Below are 19,397 nucleotides of genomic sequence, written 5' to 3'. Positions count from 1 at the left end.
ATGCTTCTTCTAAAAAAATAAAAAAGAATATTAAAAAAATTTCCAGTTTTCAGAGCTTTGGAGATTTCAGAATCACAGGTTATGGATCTATTTATAGATGTGTGTGCATCTGGTCGCAGTATGAGATACATTTCTGACAATGGATTGAAGTCAAAATGAGGTTTGAGGAATGCAAACTGTGCTATTGCTGGAGTTGTCCAGTCCTGAGCCGGAGCCGAGGAGGATCACAGCAGCAACACCTCCACACACCCCTACACCAAAGCCCTCAGTGTTAGCACGTAGGAGAACCGGGGCCAGGAGAAGAGTGCTGGGACTTCCAGAGGGAGGTACCTTTGCACCAGGGCCACCTCCGAACAGTGCACTACTCACACCTCTACAGTTTCAGAAAACCTAATTCTTCTCATATTTTTCCAAGAAACACTAAAACTTCAAGTGGTTGCTTCCATCTGGGGTACCTCCAGCGCCACTGAAAACCAAGTGATTTTTTTTTTCCCCAGAAGAGCACAGACTCAGGTGTTTTGACCTGTGAGTGAGGTGGCAGTTGAGTGACTGTCCACATTCCAGAAAATACTGTAAATTTCCTGAGTTTGTGGTTGAAACTGGTCTCTGTGGACCAGCAGTTGACATTTTCCCCAGCGCTGTTGCGTTTGTGTTTCTACATTTAACATGTCAGACTGAATGAACATTGTGGTCTAAGGACTTAAAAGATTTATAATGGAGTCTTGAAAATTTACTTAAGGAATATGTACTTCCCCTCGCAATAACAAATATTACTACAAATGACCATATTAAATTAAAGTCACTTAGGTATTTCTGATTTGTAGGAAAGTTAAAATTAATCTTATGGCAGCTTCAGTTTCAAAATCAAAACATTGCTTTGCTGACCGCACATTTCCAGGCTGTTAGTCAACAGTGTAAAGTCTCCAGTGACTACTTTTTCTTTAAGAAACATTCAATTTTCTCTATGTGTAAAAAAAAAAAGTTAGAAGGAAAAACCTATACTTACATTGGGTAATAGTTCTCTTAAGGAAAAAAAATTGTATAAGAAACTTCAAAGTTTCTGGTAATGCTGGACACATGGATTATATTTTTATTCTTTAAACTGTGTAGATACACATTAATTCACTTGTCTATATGTAGCCCATCATTTAAAAATCATTTTAAAACACAAGTTACGAGTTCATGGACAATGTGTTGAGATGTATTCCTTTTTACAATTAAAAAAAATATTTTATTATTTTATGTGTATGAGTGTAGTGCCTGCATGTAGGTAAGTGCACCCGTGTTGTGCAGTTCCCACGGAGGTCTGAAGAGGCTCTCGGATCCCCTGGAACTAGAGTTACAGACAGTTGTTAGCTGTCATGTGGGTGCTAGGAATCAAACCTGGGTCTTCTGCAAGAACAGACAGTGTTCTTAACCACTGAGCCATCTCTCCAGCCCCTCCTTTTTACAGTTTACGAAGGAAAGGAAGCTTCGCTTGTCTAATTCATCCCTTCCCTGATTGGTTCCTTCGATGAGCGGGCAAAGAAGACTGATTCACATGCTTTTTTCCACTTTAAAAATAAGGCCACAGGGTCTATTGACTGATATTTAACAGCTAACTCCTGAAGAAGAAAAGTCCTGGATGGTAATATTTGCCTGTTTTCGTGGTATAAATATTCCACCTGTGGCAGTTCCAAGCTACTACTTTGACTTCATGGAAGACACAGGAATGTACCATGGTGTTGTTCTACTCAGCAGACATGGCATTAGTGAGAGTAGCCTAAAGGACATAGGTTATAGCAAAATTCAGTAAGATAATCAAGAACTGATGTGCCTTTGCTTTTAATATAACTTATTTAATTATAAGTTTGCATAATTTAACTTTGATTAATGGATGTGTTTAACAGCTAGTTTACAAAATCCCTGAAAATTAAATGATTGGCTCTTACAAGCCAGTAGGAACTGACTCCAGTACCCAGCTGCAGCTGCTGCCACCGCAAAACAGAGGCAGGGACGTAGGCATAGCCAGCCTTCCCCAGAATGAACCCCACTGAGGACACAGGGATGGGACTCTCCATAGCCATCAACCCAGCCAGCAGCAACGGTTGACTGAGAGCTCGAGAACACAGCTCCTGAGCACCCTGCCAGGTCCCACCCTTCACCTCATAATCCTCAGGGGCTCCTTGTGCATCTCCAGACCCAAACCGTTGTGACTCTGAGGACTGTACAGCATGATTCTAAGGCCCATCCTGGAAGCTCACAGTTCTTCTTAAGAACCACTGACTCAGTCTCAACATTTGACGTGCTTTCGTGCCAGCTCAGCCACTCATCAGCCCAGCGGCCTTGGACAAGTCACTCAACTTTAGCAATGACTGTGAAAAATGAGATCAGACTAACAGTCTGACTCAACTGAAGTTTCTTCCTGCTCTGAATCCCCATGTCTCCCATGATTAACAAGGGTATCATTGATAGAAACCCTCTGAAAAACCAGAAGGACATGACTTCCTGAGCCTGAGCTCCTCTCAGCCACTGGAATGGGATGTCTCCAGCCAGATAGTGGAAAGGCCTGTCATAGGCTACAAGAGCATGTTCATATGCAGCTGGCATGGAGCTGGCTTTTTTGGTCAGAGCCACATCACTAGGTCTTCAGTTCTTGGCTAGAATCACAGCTCTTCCCCACCTCATTGCCTTCTCTGCTAACTGGGGTCTCCAGATGGTTCCTCACTTTGGGGAATATGCCCACCTCTTGACTAACAAGCATGGTGATGGAACATCACTTAAAACTTTAGTGTTTAATAAGTCTCAGTATAAAGATAGACTTAGGAGGCCAGTGCAGGAAGATTTCCAGTTTGAGACCAGCCTAAATTCCATAGCAAGACACACAGTATCAACCCTTTTCCCCTGAAATAGGTAATATTAAAGTCAACAGGGGAAGAACTAGGTCCTCTGTACTTGGGGAGCAGCCCATTTTTACCAGCACTCACACACATTGGCGTGGCATTTCCATGTGTGCATGAGTGTCTGTTACTAGGAGTAGTACAGTGTGCAGCTGTGTGTCTTGGTGTGTCGGGTTGCCATGATTTATGGCCATATGTCCAAGTTCACTACCTTCAATCCAAGCGAGGAGGTGGGAGGGCTGGACGAGGGGAGGGTTGGCAGCATCGCTTTATGAGCACATTTCATGTTTAATGCTTTTAACATGAATGCCTCATTCTTGCTTCTAGAAAGCTTTTAGAAAGAGCATGCCAAAGATAAATTGCCATCTGTAGCCCAACTCAGTGCACATGGGTGTGATTGTGGGAAGTGGGTTCTATGGCTGAAAACAGTTGCTTCAGATCTGAGCTATGAAGGGTATTTATTTTTAAAATGAGAAGCATGGCTTACTGATACTTTTTAACCCAAGAGAAAATGTGAGTTCTCTCTTGTATTTTGGCCAGGGTTTCTATCTGACCCCAGAGATACATACTCTCCAGGTGGAATTTCTGCTCACTCAAGTGCTTTTAGAACTAACTCAAGGAATTTGGTGTTGAGTGAGGTAGACCATATACTAAGACACACCACATTGTGATGCTATATAGAATAGAAACAGCTTCTACATGTTGAACCACTTGCTGTATGACAGCCAGGTCACCACATTTAATCCTCAGGTAGTGCTCTGAAGCAGGCACTGTTAGTGCCTGTCCACTAGCGAGTTGTCATTCAGACTGTGAACATTCAGTCTCCAAGATTACTAGGGCTCACATAAGGCACTAGATCCATTCGGAAAGACAGAGAACAAACACAGCTTGCAGGCAAGGCAGTGTGATTCTGCTGCAGGGCAGAGACAGGGGTGAGGACTAGTCTGCCCTAAGAGGCCCTACCCACAAGAGTCACAACTCTCTGACAGTCCAAAGTCATGGTTCCTGCTGTCTCACCAGGATGCCCATTTACAAAGCCCTACTTGGGATGCCAGGCTTCTTATCAGGTGATGATACACAGGTGATGGATGATACGCAACCATGGTCATGGTTTCACTAAGAGTGTGGACCTATCAGCTTAGCAGGTTGACAACCAAGGATCCAGTTCTCATGGAGAAAGAAAGCAATGTATGTTAATTACAGTTATTACATCTCTAACCCTAAAGTCTCCAAAATCTCTACTTTAAACTTCATGGAACTGGAGAGTTGGCTCAGCAGTTAAGAGCACTGGCTGCTCTCGCAAAAGACCCAGGTTCCATTCCCAGCACCTAGACAGCAGCTAACAATCGTCTGTAACTCCAGTTCCCGGGGAATCCAGGGCCTTCTTCTGACCTCCACAGGCATTGTGGGTGCACTTTCATACATGCAGGCAATATACTCATACACATAAAATAAAAGTAATAGATAAAATATTAAAAATAAATAAACTTCAGACTTTGGGATTAGTGATGGCCAACTAATAATGCCAATGCAGATACTCCAAAATCTGGAAAACTCTGAAAGCTGAAATACTTCTGGTCTCAAACACTTCAGATGAGAGATATCCAACCTATATTCTGATTTTATAGAAAATAAAGGAGAGGTTTAGAATGGCTTAGTACATTGCCTCAGATCACATATTAAGTAAACCAGCAAGGGTTTAAACCTCAGCCTGTCTGACTCAGAATACAACATTCTTAACTAAAGTACAAGATGTACATGTTTTTCTGCCCCATGGATTTCTGTTTGTCTTACTATTTGAATTACCCACCGTTGAGGACAAGTAGTCTTTCTGGAAGAAGCTGAAGGGTTATCTTGTGGTTTTACCTACTCTCTGGCACACATCAACCCCAATTTAAGACACTCAGCACTATGCTAGTTAGTGGTTCTACTTGGAATAATAAAATACCAGTTCATTGTTGTTGTCTTTCCCCTCTGAGCATCTATATTTTGAGTAGAGGTTTATAGGAAAGGGGAAAAAAAAGAAGTTTAAGAGCTACAGAAGCAGTTTTAAACTGGAGAAGAGACCAGTACCCGGCCCCCAGGTGCAAGCAGTCCTCTTTGTCTTGAGGTTCCTTTCTTTGTAAATCATCACCATCTTGCAGCACCAAACCTAAGGGCTCAAAGAATGTAGCTTTATCAAAGTTCAGTTCAACATATAAAAGCCAATTTATATATCGATCATGTTGCAGAATCATTCAAGAAGTGGGCCATCCATGTTCCAAGTATAAAAGTAGGAATTTAAAGACACTATAACCATATTATTGTTGTTTCATTGGGTGTTTAATCAATTCTAAGTTTTTACCAGGTGTAAGAATTATTTGTTAACTTCAAAAACTTCATAGTATAGTGAGGAAAAATACTTCAGAATTTTGTAAGCAGACTGTGAAATGGGTTTAGTGAAACACTATGATTAAGTGCAGTGGAATTAGTTTATGGTGGGTTGTATTAAAGTCGTCAGATTGCAATTCACGGAGAAGACGTGAGGCATGGTGATGTTCTGCCTCTCGGCCTAAGTGGCACAGGTGTATGTTATTACCTGGATGTTTTCATGTCCCTAGTCACTGTACTCTTCATGACAGTGTCTGGAAATGCAGCTAGCAAAATCTGCCTGTCAAGAATACAGAAAGTATATGATTTGTAGGTAAAGGCTACCAGTTCATAGATTGTTTCACCTCTCATATTAAACGGACTTATGAAATGTTAGATTATACAGGGAGATGAGAACAAAGTTGAAATACTACTAATATAAAAGACATGCTAGGAGAATAACTTTGAAGTTTCCAAATGAGACTGGCGGGGCACAGGGCCTTTCCCTTTCTAAGAAAACCAGAGCTTGAACCGGCCCATGGGTGGTGGTCTTCCTCGTACGCTCTCACACCTCCTCTTGACTCTACTTGGGCAGATGAACAGAGCCATTGTACAGCCTGGCAATAGGCCAGGCAAGACCTCAAGTTGCCACAAAGATATTTAAACTCCAAATAACAATATGAGGGTCTGAAGAAATAAAAAAAAAATTAAAAGAAGCAAGAAGCAGAGCGTTCATGGACTTAATGTCTGTTAAGTATCAGTGGTGAGCACTAAGTACTAGCAGCATGCAGAGAAACATGCTCCTGACTCGGGCTGGGGCTTTAAGGATAGGCACCCTACAAGCAGGAGGAGGGAAAGGCTCTTCTAAGAGAAAAGATATTAGAACTGAAGGCATTGAGGTGGGAATAGATCTATTCTGTGTCAAGGTTTCCTGTCAGGAGGATTTGTTTGCCTGGGAGGAAATGAGCCCAGTTTGGAGGAACCTTCAAAGCAACAAGCTGGAAGGTCACCTCACTGCATAGGGAGAGGCAAGGTTCATGAGACTTAAAATGGGAACCAACTCGCATCTCTCAAAGTTGATGGTCCTATGTTCTCTCTCATGACCTAGGCTGCTTACCTGCCCCTGTCATTTCAGATTCATGACAGATGCTGCACGTCGAGAACAGGAATCCCTCAAGAAGAAGATCCAGCCTAAGCTCTCGCTGACCCTGTCCAGCTCCGTGTCTCGAGGAAATGTGTCCACTCCGCCACGCCATAGCAGCGGAAGCCTTACTCCCCCTGTGACCCCACCCATCACTCCCTCCTCTTCATTCCGCAGCAGCACTCCAACAGGTAAGCCGCTTAGCTGAGGACTCAGACTCACTACTTTGACCCTTTTCTAATATCTGTACATTGTGTCAAGTCATTCATCTATTTATCATTGTGCAAGTAGTTACATGTCAATGATGGTTTTGTGGCTAATTTAAGACCTTACTGTTGTGTGTGGATGAGCTGACAATCTTGTTTTGTCTACTCCTTCACCTGACTAGAGCGAACATAAGACATCATACCAGTTTATCCATACACAATGGGGCACTGGGGAGCTCCTTATACCATCCTCCCTATTTTTTATTATTCTTGATTTTTTTTCATAACAAAATGAAGAACAACAAGCTGGAAGTTATATGCCTCCTATATGTCAGACACTGAGCTACAGAAATGAGAAAGGACCCCTCTCCATCTTAAACCTGGTAGAGGATGTTGGAATCCTTCCAAATATGGTGGTGATTGAACACTGAAGTGGAGTCAGAGTTGAAGATGAAAATAACCCAATTCCTGAATAAAGCAGAATTATAGGATGGATAACTTGGGGCTGTGATATTTGGGCTTCTTAGTATATCGTCTTTGAATTCAGTTTATTTCCTGCCTTACCCTAAGCGCATCCTAGGGTAGAAGCAGCCCAGATCTGATCATATACTATGCTCTAGGTAGAAATGTAAAGACAGGAGGGGAGGATGAGGAGGAGGCTAAGGTCTCCCTTCTTTGTCTTGTCTGAGAATCGGGGAGCAGACTTTGTGTTCCTCTCACAGGGGAACATGGACAGTTATTAATCAAAGAAGCACACAAGTAAATATAGCATTGTCATTATGAATCGTGCTATCTAGAAGTCAGGGACATAAGCCCCTCCACAGACAGGTTGCCCTGGAAGAAAGCGTTGTGGAAAGATCCTGAGGCAACAGTGAAGACAGAGGAGGAGGAGGAGGAAGGAGTGTCCTTGGGAAAGAGGGAAAGGCATGTTCCACTGTGCAAAGACCGCATGGCAGGAGAACCTGCCTGCATGTTCCAGAGCAGGCCACACTGCCAGGCTGAGAGGAAGCCGAGGTGGTGGCAGGACCTAGGGCATCGTGGGTCCTCTTAGAGAGTCTGGTCAATTCTAAGAGAAAAGTTAAGCCACTGAGGGTCACCAGCATCTCCTTAGCATCACCTGACTGAGGAAAACTGTAATCTTACAACTTCCATATTCTCTTTTCTCCTTCACCCATCAAGGGAGGAGACTATAGTTGTATTTCTCAAAATGTGTTTCACATTTAATTAATTTCACAAAATATTGCAGTAAAAGGACTCCCTAATAAGTTCAGGAAGATGCTAGGTTCAGCAAAGTTAAATGAGCTTGCTTAGCGGGGTTTTAGTATACACCATTACTGTCCAAGGGAAGAACCTGGAAAGTTTCTTAACTTAGCATAATTAGAGGGCTTTTATGGTGCACTTAGGGAATCACCTCTTTGAAGACAAGAGAAGTGTAGCAGGTAGAGGGACCAGAGTTCCCATCTGACTTCTCCACAGATGCTATTTCCTTGAGTAAGTCACAGATTGCTCTATAGTTTCATCTAGAATGTTCCCATGAAGTCCCCATATATTAAATATAAAGTTCCCATATATAAATATTAAAGGCTTCATCTCCAGCTTGGAGCTGTCAAGAGCTGGTAAGGTGCTGTTGGATGTTTCAGGTCATGAGGTGTGTACCCCCAGGAGCCCCTCATATTTTATTTGGTGAAGAGTGACTTACCAGGATCTCTGTGTAGCATTTGCCATGTAAATCTGAAGAGTGAAAAAGAAAATTGAGAGTACAGTGTAATGCTGTGGTCCTCTCGTCTGGGGTTCACTATAATATTTATTCATATGGAATATGAATTGTGGGGGCAAGCAGTCTCCAGTGGGACGTGTTTCATACTTGAGGTAATGCAGACTGACTGATGGCCAACACCAGATAAACAGGACCGCCCCAATTAGTAACAGGCACCTCAAGCCCCATGAAAATCAGGACAGTTTAAAATGAGTGTTTATTATTTTTCATGTAAGAATGTTTGAAAGAAATGGAATCATTCCTTTTCCTTCTGATATGAAATCTTTATGACACCTTGCCTATTTTAGCAATTTCCCACTGAGAGAGTTAATTTATGTTGTGGTAAAGATGTATCATTTTCAGTCTGTCAAGGTCATCAGTAAGTTATTTGCTGCTTGAAGAACATTCTATGTAAACATCAAAAAATCAGTGGAGGAAATGGTTTGTTAAACCTCTGTCCTGCACGGTTTTGACTGTTGTTTTTCAGTGATCAGAATGTTATTTTACCTGTAGTTCAGGAGATTGGCTTATTCTGCTTGACTAATGTGGTTCCAGTCATTTTCTTTGCCAGGGTATAAATAATATTCCACAGTTCTACCTCCTAAAGTCTCTCTTCCAAGTTCCTTATTCAAGGTGTGTTCCAGCACTTTGTAGGACATTTCATTTATAAAATATTCTGTAGGCTATACTCTCTTAACAGTCTGGAACTCTACTTCCTCCTAGAGTTCCAAGTATTTTGTAGCTATTCATGGAATCAGCACGTGCTTTTCAGTCTTTAGGAGAATCTTTTACTTCTTCATTTCCTATCTTTATAAACAAGAGAAAGTATTCACTCAAGAAAAATGTGAGTGGTTAAATTATGGGTTGGCAAACTTTTCCTGTAAATGACCAGGCAGTAAATGTTCCAGGTTTTATGGGCTATCGGATCTCATCATAGCTGTAAGACTTAGCCTTTGTCATATAAACAACTACAACACCACATGGACACAGACATGACTTGTCCCATCAAGACTGAACACTTCTGCCAGGCAGAGCTTGGCCCACAGGTCCCAGTTTAAATCATAGAGTTAAGGAATGCGAAAGATGAACATGATTAAATTCTCTGAAGACAAAATGTTCGAACAAGTCCCATCCTCCTCCTTTAGGAATGACAGTATTGTGATAATGTCTAAGGGGGAAGGCAATTCACATTTATGTTTACTGTGTATGCTTACTGTATTCTTTCTGTGCGATGCTGTGCTTAATCCTAACATTAGCATGCTATTCTACATGTAGATAAAGAAGGAAAGCCTCTATGAGTTTGACTTGACATGGGTCCCAGGGAGTGAACTCTAGTTCATCAGGCTTGGCAGCAAGTGTCTTTACCTGCTGAGCAATCTCGCCAGCCCTTGATCAGCTTGTGATCTTTCTCTTTCTCGATGTTTCATTATCAGTGAGTTGAAACTGTTTGTTCTGAGAGTATGTGGCACTCTGGGGAAGGCATAAGAACCTGAGACAGGAAGTTTTGGAAGAGCTTATGCTAACCAGCATTTGGATCTAGACCACTGTTGTCAATAGTGGGAGACCTGCTGGGAGAACACAAGGAAATGGGCTCAGAGGCTTCAGACACACGAATTAGTGACAGAGCTATTAATCTAAAACGGGCTAGGGTTTTGTGTCACCTCCCAGTTTCACTTTTATGCCACAGACATCTCTCTTCACAGAGGTATAAAGAGCAATAAAAGCATGGAACCATCTGATACTGTCTTTCACCTGTATTCTTAAAAAGATCATTTTGACCGGGCATGGTGGTGCACACCTTTAATCCCAGCCTAGTCTACATAGTAAGTTCCAGGACAACTGGAGCTATAGGGAGACCCTGTCTCAAAAAGACCAAAAAAAAAGAAGATATTTTTTCGGGGCTAGAGAGATGGCTCAGTGATTTAAGAGTACTGGCTGCTCTTGCAGAGGACCCACATGGCAACTAAAAACCACTCCTAACTTCAGTTCCAGGGGATGCAACACCCTCTTCTGACTCCGTGGGCATTGCATGACACAGAAGCACTTACATACATGTTGGTAATACACTCATACACATAAAAATAATAAATGAAATATTAAACAATAAAATAAAAATAAAAGATCATTTTGTCTTAAGGACTGCATAATATTTATATATCTTGGGGAGGAATGGGGCACTATTCACACAGGGTCCGAATACAGCCAAAGCTGTCCTCAAACTCACTGTGTAGCTGAAGCTAACCTTGAACTTCTGATCCTCTTACCTCCGCCTCCCACATGCTGAGATTACAGATGTATACCACCATTCCCAGTCAATTAAAAATTAGACCTTCAGCCATCCAGCTATCCCAGTAGCTTGAATTGATATTTCCAAACATGTAAAGACACTGGAGCTCTGACTCACTTTGACCCCAGCAACTCTGCTCCCATCCCACACCACTCTTCATACAACTTGTTATAAGTGAAAGACTTACCAGTTCAGTTTAATCAAGGATTTTTCTAAGGGTGAGCTGACTCCAGAGAACTAGTGATTAAATATTCATGTTTACAAATGAACTAGTTGTTAAACTGATATTTTGAAATTTTCTGGGTAGGAGTATAAAAGTGCTAAGCAGTATGTGTCTTTATCATTACACTAGTTTTATCCTTTCAGTATCTGAGTTATCTGGTCTATTAGGTCTTAGTTCAAAGGATCCTAGTCTGAACTGAGGCTACAAATAAAATTAAAGTAACATCAGCCACCAATTAATAAAGAATGGCCAATGGTGCCATACACAGCAGTCACTCACAGTGAAACCATAGGTCACAATGCAATGGTAGGGGAAAGTTTCTACGTTGTATTGCTAAGTGAATATATCAGGGCAGGCAATATACTAGCCTAGCCCACTGTTCCTTTCTAGTAGAAAGCTATTCCAGTTGAGAGACCAACAGACAGGCAGGTTATAAAATTGTAGGTACAGTCTGATCACAATTTTGTGTACCCCCCCCAAAATTAACCATGGTTGTCTTAATACAATGAAAAGATGGAATTATTGATTCCCCTTTGTTTTCAATGTCTATATGTTAGTAAAACAAGTAATTGCTTTTCTCATCACTCTATTTGACAGTTGAACTTCTTAAACTAGTGACTTTCAGTCAGGAGGAACATTAAAACCCAGAAAAACTTGTTTTAACTCCTCTGCCTGGGCTCTGCGCACAAAGACCCTGATTCAGAGAGACTAGTTCAGTTGGTGGATGGGAATTTTCAGAACCCTCTCTGGTAGATATTTCTAACTAACCAGCCAGAGCACAGAAACCACTATTTTTAAATCTGACCCAACCAGTCACAGAGCCTGTGTCTGATGGGGCTTTTGTGTTTCTAGGTTGTCTGGAGAACAGTCTGATGAGGCTGAGCAGATACTCTGCTGGATCTTACAGGAGGGGAACCATGGCAAGTGCTGGGTGTAGCAGCACTGCATAGTCTCTCCTGGAAAATTGCTGTGTTACATTTTGGCCCATTGGGAGGAAAACTCAAACATTAAACCAGAGAAAGACACTCAGTGAAATTAAATCAATATTGTTTAGACTAATGTTAGTGCAAAATGTTTACATTGTTTTACTTCCTATTCTATCCATAGAGTAGGCAGACACTTTAACATTTTTATAGTTTTTACAATAACTTATTCAAATGACAAAGATTTTGAAAATTTCGAGAGTTCCTAAAACACACAGCCAGCTGTTTTTAAAAAATAAAATATTGGGCTGGTGAGATGGTTCAGTGGATAAGGGTACATGCAACCAAGCCTGATGGTCTGAGTTTTATCCCCAGATTCCACATAGTGGAAGAAGATAACCAAATCCTGCAAGTTTCCTTCTGACCTCACACATGCACTGTGACACACACACACACACCTGCACTCAAACAACAAAAGAAATAAATGAAAAAAGAACCTTTTTTTTAAACTTTTCAAAAATTTTTATTTATTATTTTTATTTTATGTGTATGGATGTATTGCCTGCATGTAGGTAAGTGCACCCGTGTCATGCAGTGCTCGCCCGAGGTCAGAAGAGGCTGTCGGATCCCCTGGAACTGGAGTTACAGACCTTTTTAAAGTATTAAGTAAAGTATTACTAAATAAAATAAACTATTAAGTTTTCCCAGCACTTAGATCTCTGTGAATTTAAGGCCAGCCTGGTCTATATAGCAAGTTCCAGGCCAGCTGGGGATATAGGGAGACCCTGTCTGAAAAAGACAAAAAATAATAATAAAGTATTAATTTTTCCATGAGGATGGAAATGACTCTCACCAGACTTACAGAATCAGCCGACAGAGTTTTGCTCCGCATGTGAAAGCTCTTTTTGAGTGGGACTGAAATGGATTCTTTCCCCTGTGCCTTTATTTTTAAAAAGCAAAATCAAATTCAGCCTCATGAGGGCAGGAAGCCACCAAGGGAAGAAAAGGCCTAAGCCAATGTGCCTTCCAAACCCTCCGAAAGAAGAGAATGAAACAGGGAAACCGCACAGGGAAAATGCTGATCCTACTTTACAGTGGAAAATAAGAAAGGAAAGTGAAGTATTTCACCTGATTGAATTGTACATTTATTACACAGTCCTAAGGCTCTAATTTGGGCTTTCTAACAGGTCCTGCATTAAAGAGTGGACTATCTGGATGGTACATAAGAAACATTCCCTAAAATCCAGTGGAGAAACCGAGATTAGTCACATAAATGGACGGCCTCAGACCTGGAGAATGACAAGACGTGTGCTCTGTCCAGCTTATATTTGTGCTTAGCATCACTGCAGACCATTTCCTGGTCTGGGGGCCATTTCCTTGCTTGTTTGCATACTGCTTTCTTCTAATCTCCCTCTCCCACTGTCTTTTTGATAGACTAGTTGAACCTTGACTCTGTGTCCTATGAATCTAGTCATATGGCCTATTCTGCTTCCCCAACATCTTCCTCTTCTCTCCCCGAACCCTGTGTGCTGGGAATGAAACCCAAGACCTCAAGCTTGCTAAGCGTTTGCTCTGCCAATAAGCTATACCCCCAGCCTCGTGCCTTCTTATTTTTAACCTTTTCTTGCTATTCAAAGTGTTGGCAGAATAGGGATGATGAGGAAATCAGGTTTCATCTATTGTACATAATGCTGCTAGGCACCACTTTTAAGAAACCTTCCCAAACAATGCTGTTCTTTTTTAACTACAATTTTTATTTTATTTTATTTTTATGTATATGAGTGTATTGCCTGCATGTATGTTAAGTGTATCTGAGTCATGCAGTGCCCATGGAGGACAGAAGAAGGCTGATCCCCTGGAACTAGAGTTTTGGATCGTTGTTAGCCGCCATTTGAGTGCTGGGATTTGAATCCAGGTCTTCAGCAAGAACAGCCAATGCTCTTAACTGCTGAGTCATCTCTCCAGCCCCACAATGCTGTTCTTAACTGGAAGAAAACAATCAAATCCATGTGATCTATAATAATAACAGGTTATGTGTTGTAGAACTTTGTAGTACACAAAAGCATTCTTCCTCACTGGGTAATTTGTTCTTTGTTAACACTCAGTGTATGCATATTAACCCCATTTTAAAAACAAAGAAATTGAGGCTTACATAACTTGCTCAAATTCAGGTGTTCCCTGAGTGGAGTAGCCCCTGTTTCCTACAACCCAGTGTCTTTTCTTTGGACCTAATTTACTAAGCATCTGTTTTGCTATAAGGTGCTATGCCAAGAATTGGGCATATGGAGTAATATGATGTATAGCCCTGTGGGTTAGAACTTAGGTCCCTCAGAACAAGCCAGTTAAACACATAGAGGGGAGACAATGAATGCAGTATATATTCCCAAGGGGGTAACCATCCAGCACCAATGATTGGTAAGACATAGTTAACACAAGGTTCTGCTAATACTGTTCTAGTACAATTATAGGCTATATGTTCACCTCCATGAAATGTTTTACATAATTCTTAGGCAAATATAAGTTCCAGAGATGATGGGACAAGGTGGCATTGGAGAAAAAGTGATTTGGTTGACTTTACAGTCCCACATCATTGTGTAATGTCAGCCTAGGGAATTAGTGAGCAGACCTGGATATGCTGACAAGGTATGTCTGGGTGATGGGGGTAAAGCAGTGAGAGAGCCTGGGAGGTAGATGGCCTTCAGTTTTTCCAAACCTCAGCTCCTCTTCTGCGTAATGCCTGCTTTACTATGAGATCCTCACAAAATGAGAACAGGATGTGATTATTTGCGTTAACTCTGTGCTTACTCTGCCTTCTGTCCTTGAAGGACATGAGCTTAGGCAAGGCTCACTCTGCTCCCAGACCCCCTGAACTGATAAATAAGCCATGTGTTCAGGAACTGCTGGCTGTTGGAGGTGAATATGGATGCTGTGCTGTGGTCAGGCTGGTTAGGGCTTCTTGAAGTAGCTATGCATATTTTGAACACAAAGAAGACATTTTTTGCTCTAAACTGAATACTGCCCTTCAGGCAGACAGTATTTCATCCACCCTGGCCAGAACTACTTGTGTGTGTTTATTTTTGGTCTGTACTAACCTCAGAGAGGGCTGGTGCCAGGAGTGTTTAGTACAGGTGGGATCCACTAATGACCTGCTGTGGCATGGGCACAGGTTCAAGGGAAAGCAGGCAGATGCAGATTTAACCAAAGAGTTTGTGAGACCAAAGAAAGTGTAGGCAGTGTGGGCTTCATCAAAACTTTCTTTAAAACTGTTTTAAAAGAACATTAACATGAAATTGAAAAACAACAGAATAGGAAGAAATATTAGCTACCTATAGAAATAATCTTACAACCTAATGATAGAAAGACAACTCAATTTTAGAATCAGGGAGTCATACTTTTATTACAGATACAGGAGCCTTTAGGCTAACTATTCTGTAACCAGGATGACAGAGAAAGATTTAACAGGTTTATGGCCTTTTAGGTCCCATTTTGTTGTTTAGTAAAAGTAGCAATAACCCCCTTAAACTGTGGAAATTCAGAGCAGGAAGAAAGCAGAATGCTGGGTGTTTTAATCAGATGTGTATACGTCTGTATTCCCTGCACCCACTCCCGAAAGGTATGCTCACAAAGGCCCACAGCGGGGAGCCTTTGTCTCACCTGCTTCTTTTGGGGTGCTTTCACATTTCTGTTTCCCATTAAAATGTGATAGAGGTGAATACCTCACTGATAGATTTATATTGACGGTCTGGAGAGATAACTCAACGGTTCTGAGCATTTGCTGTTCTTCCAAAGGACCCAACTTCAGTTCCCAGCATCCACATCAGATGACTCACAACCGCCTATAGCTCTAGCTGTAGACACCCTCGACACCCTCTTCTAGCCTCTGCAGGCATCTGCACACATACAGCATTCACTCATACAGACACATATGCACATAAAATGATAAATTTTAAAAGATTTATATTGAGGTCATAATGCCGTGAAAAGGGCATCAAGTTTCAGGACCATTACAAGCTTTGACCACAGCATCTCTGGAAGTCCCTGCCCTCTTTACTGGGAAGAGCAGGCAATGTCCTCAAAGCTGTTCCAAGGAGAGAAAGGACCCGATGTCGTGTCTCTACCCAACTGAGGAAGGCGAGACCAACATGTTTCTTCAGAGCTACAAAATTGAGTGGTGCTGACCTGGCAGTTCCAATTTAGGGATTTACCCCAGAGCAACGAAAACATGTCCATAAAAGTCAGATGCTAAGATGTGCAGAGTAGCTTCATTCTTTTATAGCCCCCAAAGATGAATTAGTTCACCCCCAAATGAATGGTCATATAGCCTGACAGTGCAGTACTGCTTTACATTAAAAAAGACAAAAGTACCGATGCATAAAAGACAGGGTTGAATCTCGGAAACATTATGCTGAGCAAAAGGAAAGCAGAGGTGAAAGAATGTGTACCGTAGAGTCAAACCCATCGGCAGAGACAGAAATCAGATGAGTTCAGACAGGGACGGAGCCACAGACAGGAACTTTCTGCAGTGTTGGATGTATCTCTGTCTTGATGGGGATGTTGATCACACAGGTGTGTGCATTTTCCAGGGTCACCAAATTATGCACTTAAGAGCTGTACATCTCACCATGAGTAAATTTCACCCGATTTCCTGGGCTCCTAGAAGCAGCAAGTAGTGTTTCCTTTGCTATAAACAACTCACTTAGGAACAAAGGAAGTGAGTGTGGGCAGCAGTTTGAGTGCTGAAATCTATGGAATTTCCTCTCCATTGAAGAAGAACAGTTACCAGAATTCATTGTTCTTGATTTTGCTAACTTAAGAACAGCACTGAAGCAGTAGCAGAACAAAGATACCAATCGCATCTTAAATGAGATACAGACAGAAAAAGTGCGAAGTGGGGGAGTGTCAAAGGAGAGAGCGAGTTGCCAAACTGTCTTACAAACAGTTGAGGATCTGTGAATGACTGAAAGTGTTTACAGAACAGTATAGCACCGAGATCTTCCAGTATCTAAAAATGTTTTGCTTCCCATGACACAAAGAACACTTAGTTATATGGAAACTGTTGCAAGAAAGAAAACTAAAGCTGCCCATTTCAGCCCATGTCCAGTGCCCTCTCAGAGACTCTTAATGAGCCCACACCTGGGAGAGTACCCAGGACCCAGTCTTCTAGGGTTATGTCACAGCTACGGAAAATGTCCATAATTTAACTTGTAATAAAAATGTTTTCAAGGCCTATCAGCATAACAGTGCTTGTCTGTGTTTTCTAATCTTCATGCAGTGCTACCATACTGAACACTCTACATTTAGTTATAAACTTCAATTTCATCTCTCCAATTAACTGTGTTTTTATTTAATCAAACCCAATAAAAACAGTATGTCCACTGTTAGCAATTCCTACTAAAAAAATCCTGAAGGACTCTTTGGCTGTATTTCACCTGTGCTGGAACTAGTCAGTCAGGGCTTTTGCCCTCTGTTATGGTTGCTTTTTCTTTGTTCCAGCAGGGGTCTGTGTATTGGCCTAAACCCAAAAAGATCAGAAAGATGTCAAGAGAAAGCTGTTTCTGAAGGCACAGGTTGGGTGCTACTGCTCACACCCCTGCACCTAGAGAGACTCTTTAAGCCAAGGTCCAGAGCTCATGCGTATCAGCAAACATACTTGCCTGTAAGTTTCCTCTGGAAGCAAGTAGAGACCTGCACTGTGAGGCTAGGATCTCACCTAGTACAAGCCTGGGAAATGCTGTGGGTGCCATGAAAACGGAAGCAGGTTGACTCTGCTCCTCATCCCTCCAGCGTGGAGGGATACAGATTCAACTCCTGCTGGATTGGCAGACCTGCCAAATGGGTAGGTTTCTAAAGAACTCTTTTCTTCTCTTCCTCCTGCTCTACCCGCTGTCTAAAGCACAGCACATTAAAATCAGAGAAGCCCTTTCATCTTTGTGGGTACCGAGGCAACAAACCCATTTTAATGTCTTTTCCATGTGGCTCTAGTTCTAACAAAATGATCCCCAAGCACACCCAGCTGCACAGCATTAAAAAAACAATCTGCAAAGAGAAGAAAAAGAAAGGTTTGACTTAGTAATTTGGTGTTGCTAAAAAGACAATCGGTAGAGAACCTCACTGCTCTTATATTGGAGTTTTGTTCACGCTCATTGGAAACACACTAAAAAGGAACTGGTATTTTCCAGGAAGGGGGAAGCTTAGGTGCTGGAACCTTTCTGGTGCCAGGGACAAAATGACTTCTGGTTGCACAGTTTTAGCACCTTGCTAACAAACCTACACAGTTCCTCCTCCTAGGAAACACGAGTGCTGCCGTTAATCTATGCCCATTGGTAATATGTTAAGTTGATCTTATCAGATCAAAGATGTAGTTCACACTCCACTCTGCTCAACAAGTATTTCTGTAAAAACCAAATCAGTTCTGGCTCAATTTGCTATGAAAGCAGACACGTAAAATCAACCACAAGAGACTGAAGCTGCTTTTAGGCAACTGTATGAACTTGATATTAGCCAGTGTCATGATGTACTATGGTTTCTGTCTTAGTACCTCAGTTATGAAATATTATTTTTAAAAAGGGGCTGGGAGCCAAATTCTGAATGGTTAGAAGCTCCAGGACAATGCACGCTCAGATTAAGTAACTTTGAATAAACTAGCAAGTCATTCCGTGCCATGTCTACCCACCAAGAGAACTCCTTGCAGCTTGACCTTGGGTAGATTTATAGTTTTCACCTAGATACATATTTCAACACTCCCCAAATTTCAAATAATAGGAAAAAATAAAAGTAGTGCAGATTTCCCTCTGGAAAATAGCAAAGGCGATGCTTTGCTCGTGATACAACTTGAACTCTATAAGGTCTGCTGTGTACCAAGACACTCAACAGAGAGCTGGCCACTCAGAGGTCTAGGTAAAAGGAATGCTTGAGCCAAGGAGTTCCAGGCCACTCTGCGTGACAAGTAAGACACTCAGCTCAAAAGAAAAAATATATTCTCATCATGATATTCAACTTGAAAACAGCCTCATCCTGCATTTTGTTGGCACATCTCTGGGTCTCTCCCTCCAGACAGCACTAGCAGTTGGGGTGAGTGAGGCTAGAGGCCAGTCAGGCAATTTAGGGACATGATTGTAATCCCATATCTTAAGCTGTTACTTTCTAATAGTCCCTGAGATTTCTACCTTTATCGTGCTGAAAGTCTCCCTAAAATCCACCTCAGTGAAAAACTGTGGACAGCATATCACTGCCGTACTGAGAAAAGTGGAAAAGGGTTAAATAAATAAAAAGTCACTTACTTGGCTAGAGGAACAATAATATATAATTTAGAATATGCTACATTGTGTGAAAAGGAAAATCACTTTCTTTTTTAATAGTTTATTTTTATTTTATGTGTATGAGTGTATTGCCTGCATGTGTGGAAGTGCATTCGTGTCGTTCAGTGCCTGCAGAGGTCAGAAGAAGGTGTGGGATCCTCTGGAACTGGAGTAACGGATGGTTGTTAGCCACCATGTGGGTGCTGGAAATCGAACCAGGTCCTCTGTAAGAGCAGTCAGTGCTCTTAACCACTGAGCCATCTCCCCAGCCCAGAAAATTATTTTCTTAATTCTAACAAAACTTTAAAAATTGTTAAAAGCATAAAATTAAGATA

At 41.7% G+C, this 19,397-nt stretch overlaps 1 protein-coding gene across 1 annotated transcript in view; it reads left to right on the top strand.

Moving 5' to 3' along the window:
* The window catches only part of Jazf1 (JAZF zinc finger 1), a 353,771-nt gene that overhangs the window by 291,174 nt on the left and 43,200 nt on the right, over positions 1 to 19,397 (top strand). The window contains exon 3 of the mRNA XM_008841519.3: positions 6,364 to 6,560. Within this exon, the coding sequence (XP_008839741.1) occupies positions 6,364 to 6,560 (197 nt within the window). The remainder of the gene's footprint in view (positions 1 to 6,363; positions 6,561 to 19,397) is intronic.

Source organism: Nannospalax galili, unplaced genomic scaffold, assembly GCF_000622305.1.
Source record: "Nannospalax galili isolate Female #2095 unplaced genomic scaffold, S.galili_v1.0 scaffold158, whole genome shotgun sequence".
In the NCBI taxonomy this organism is placed as follows: Eukaryota; Metazoa; Chordata; class Mammalia; order Rodentia; family Spalacidae; genus Nannospalax; species Nannospalax galili.
Note: the sequence above shows the minus strand (reverse complement) of the source record. Positions and strands in the feature narration are given on the sequence as shown.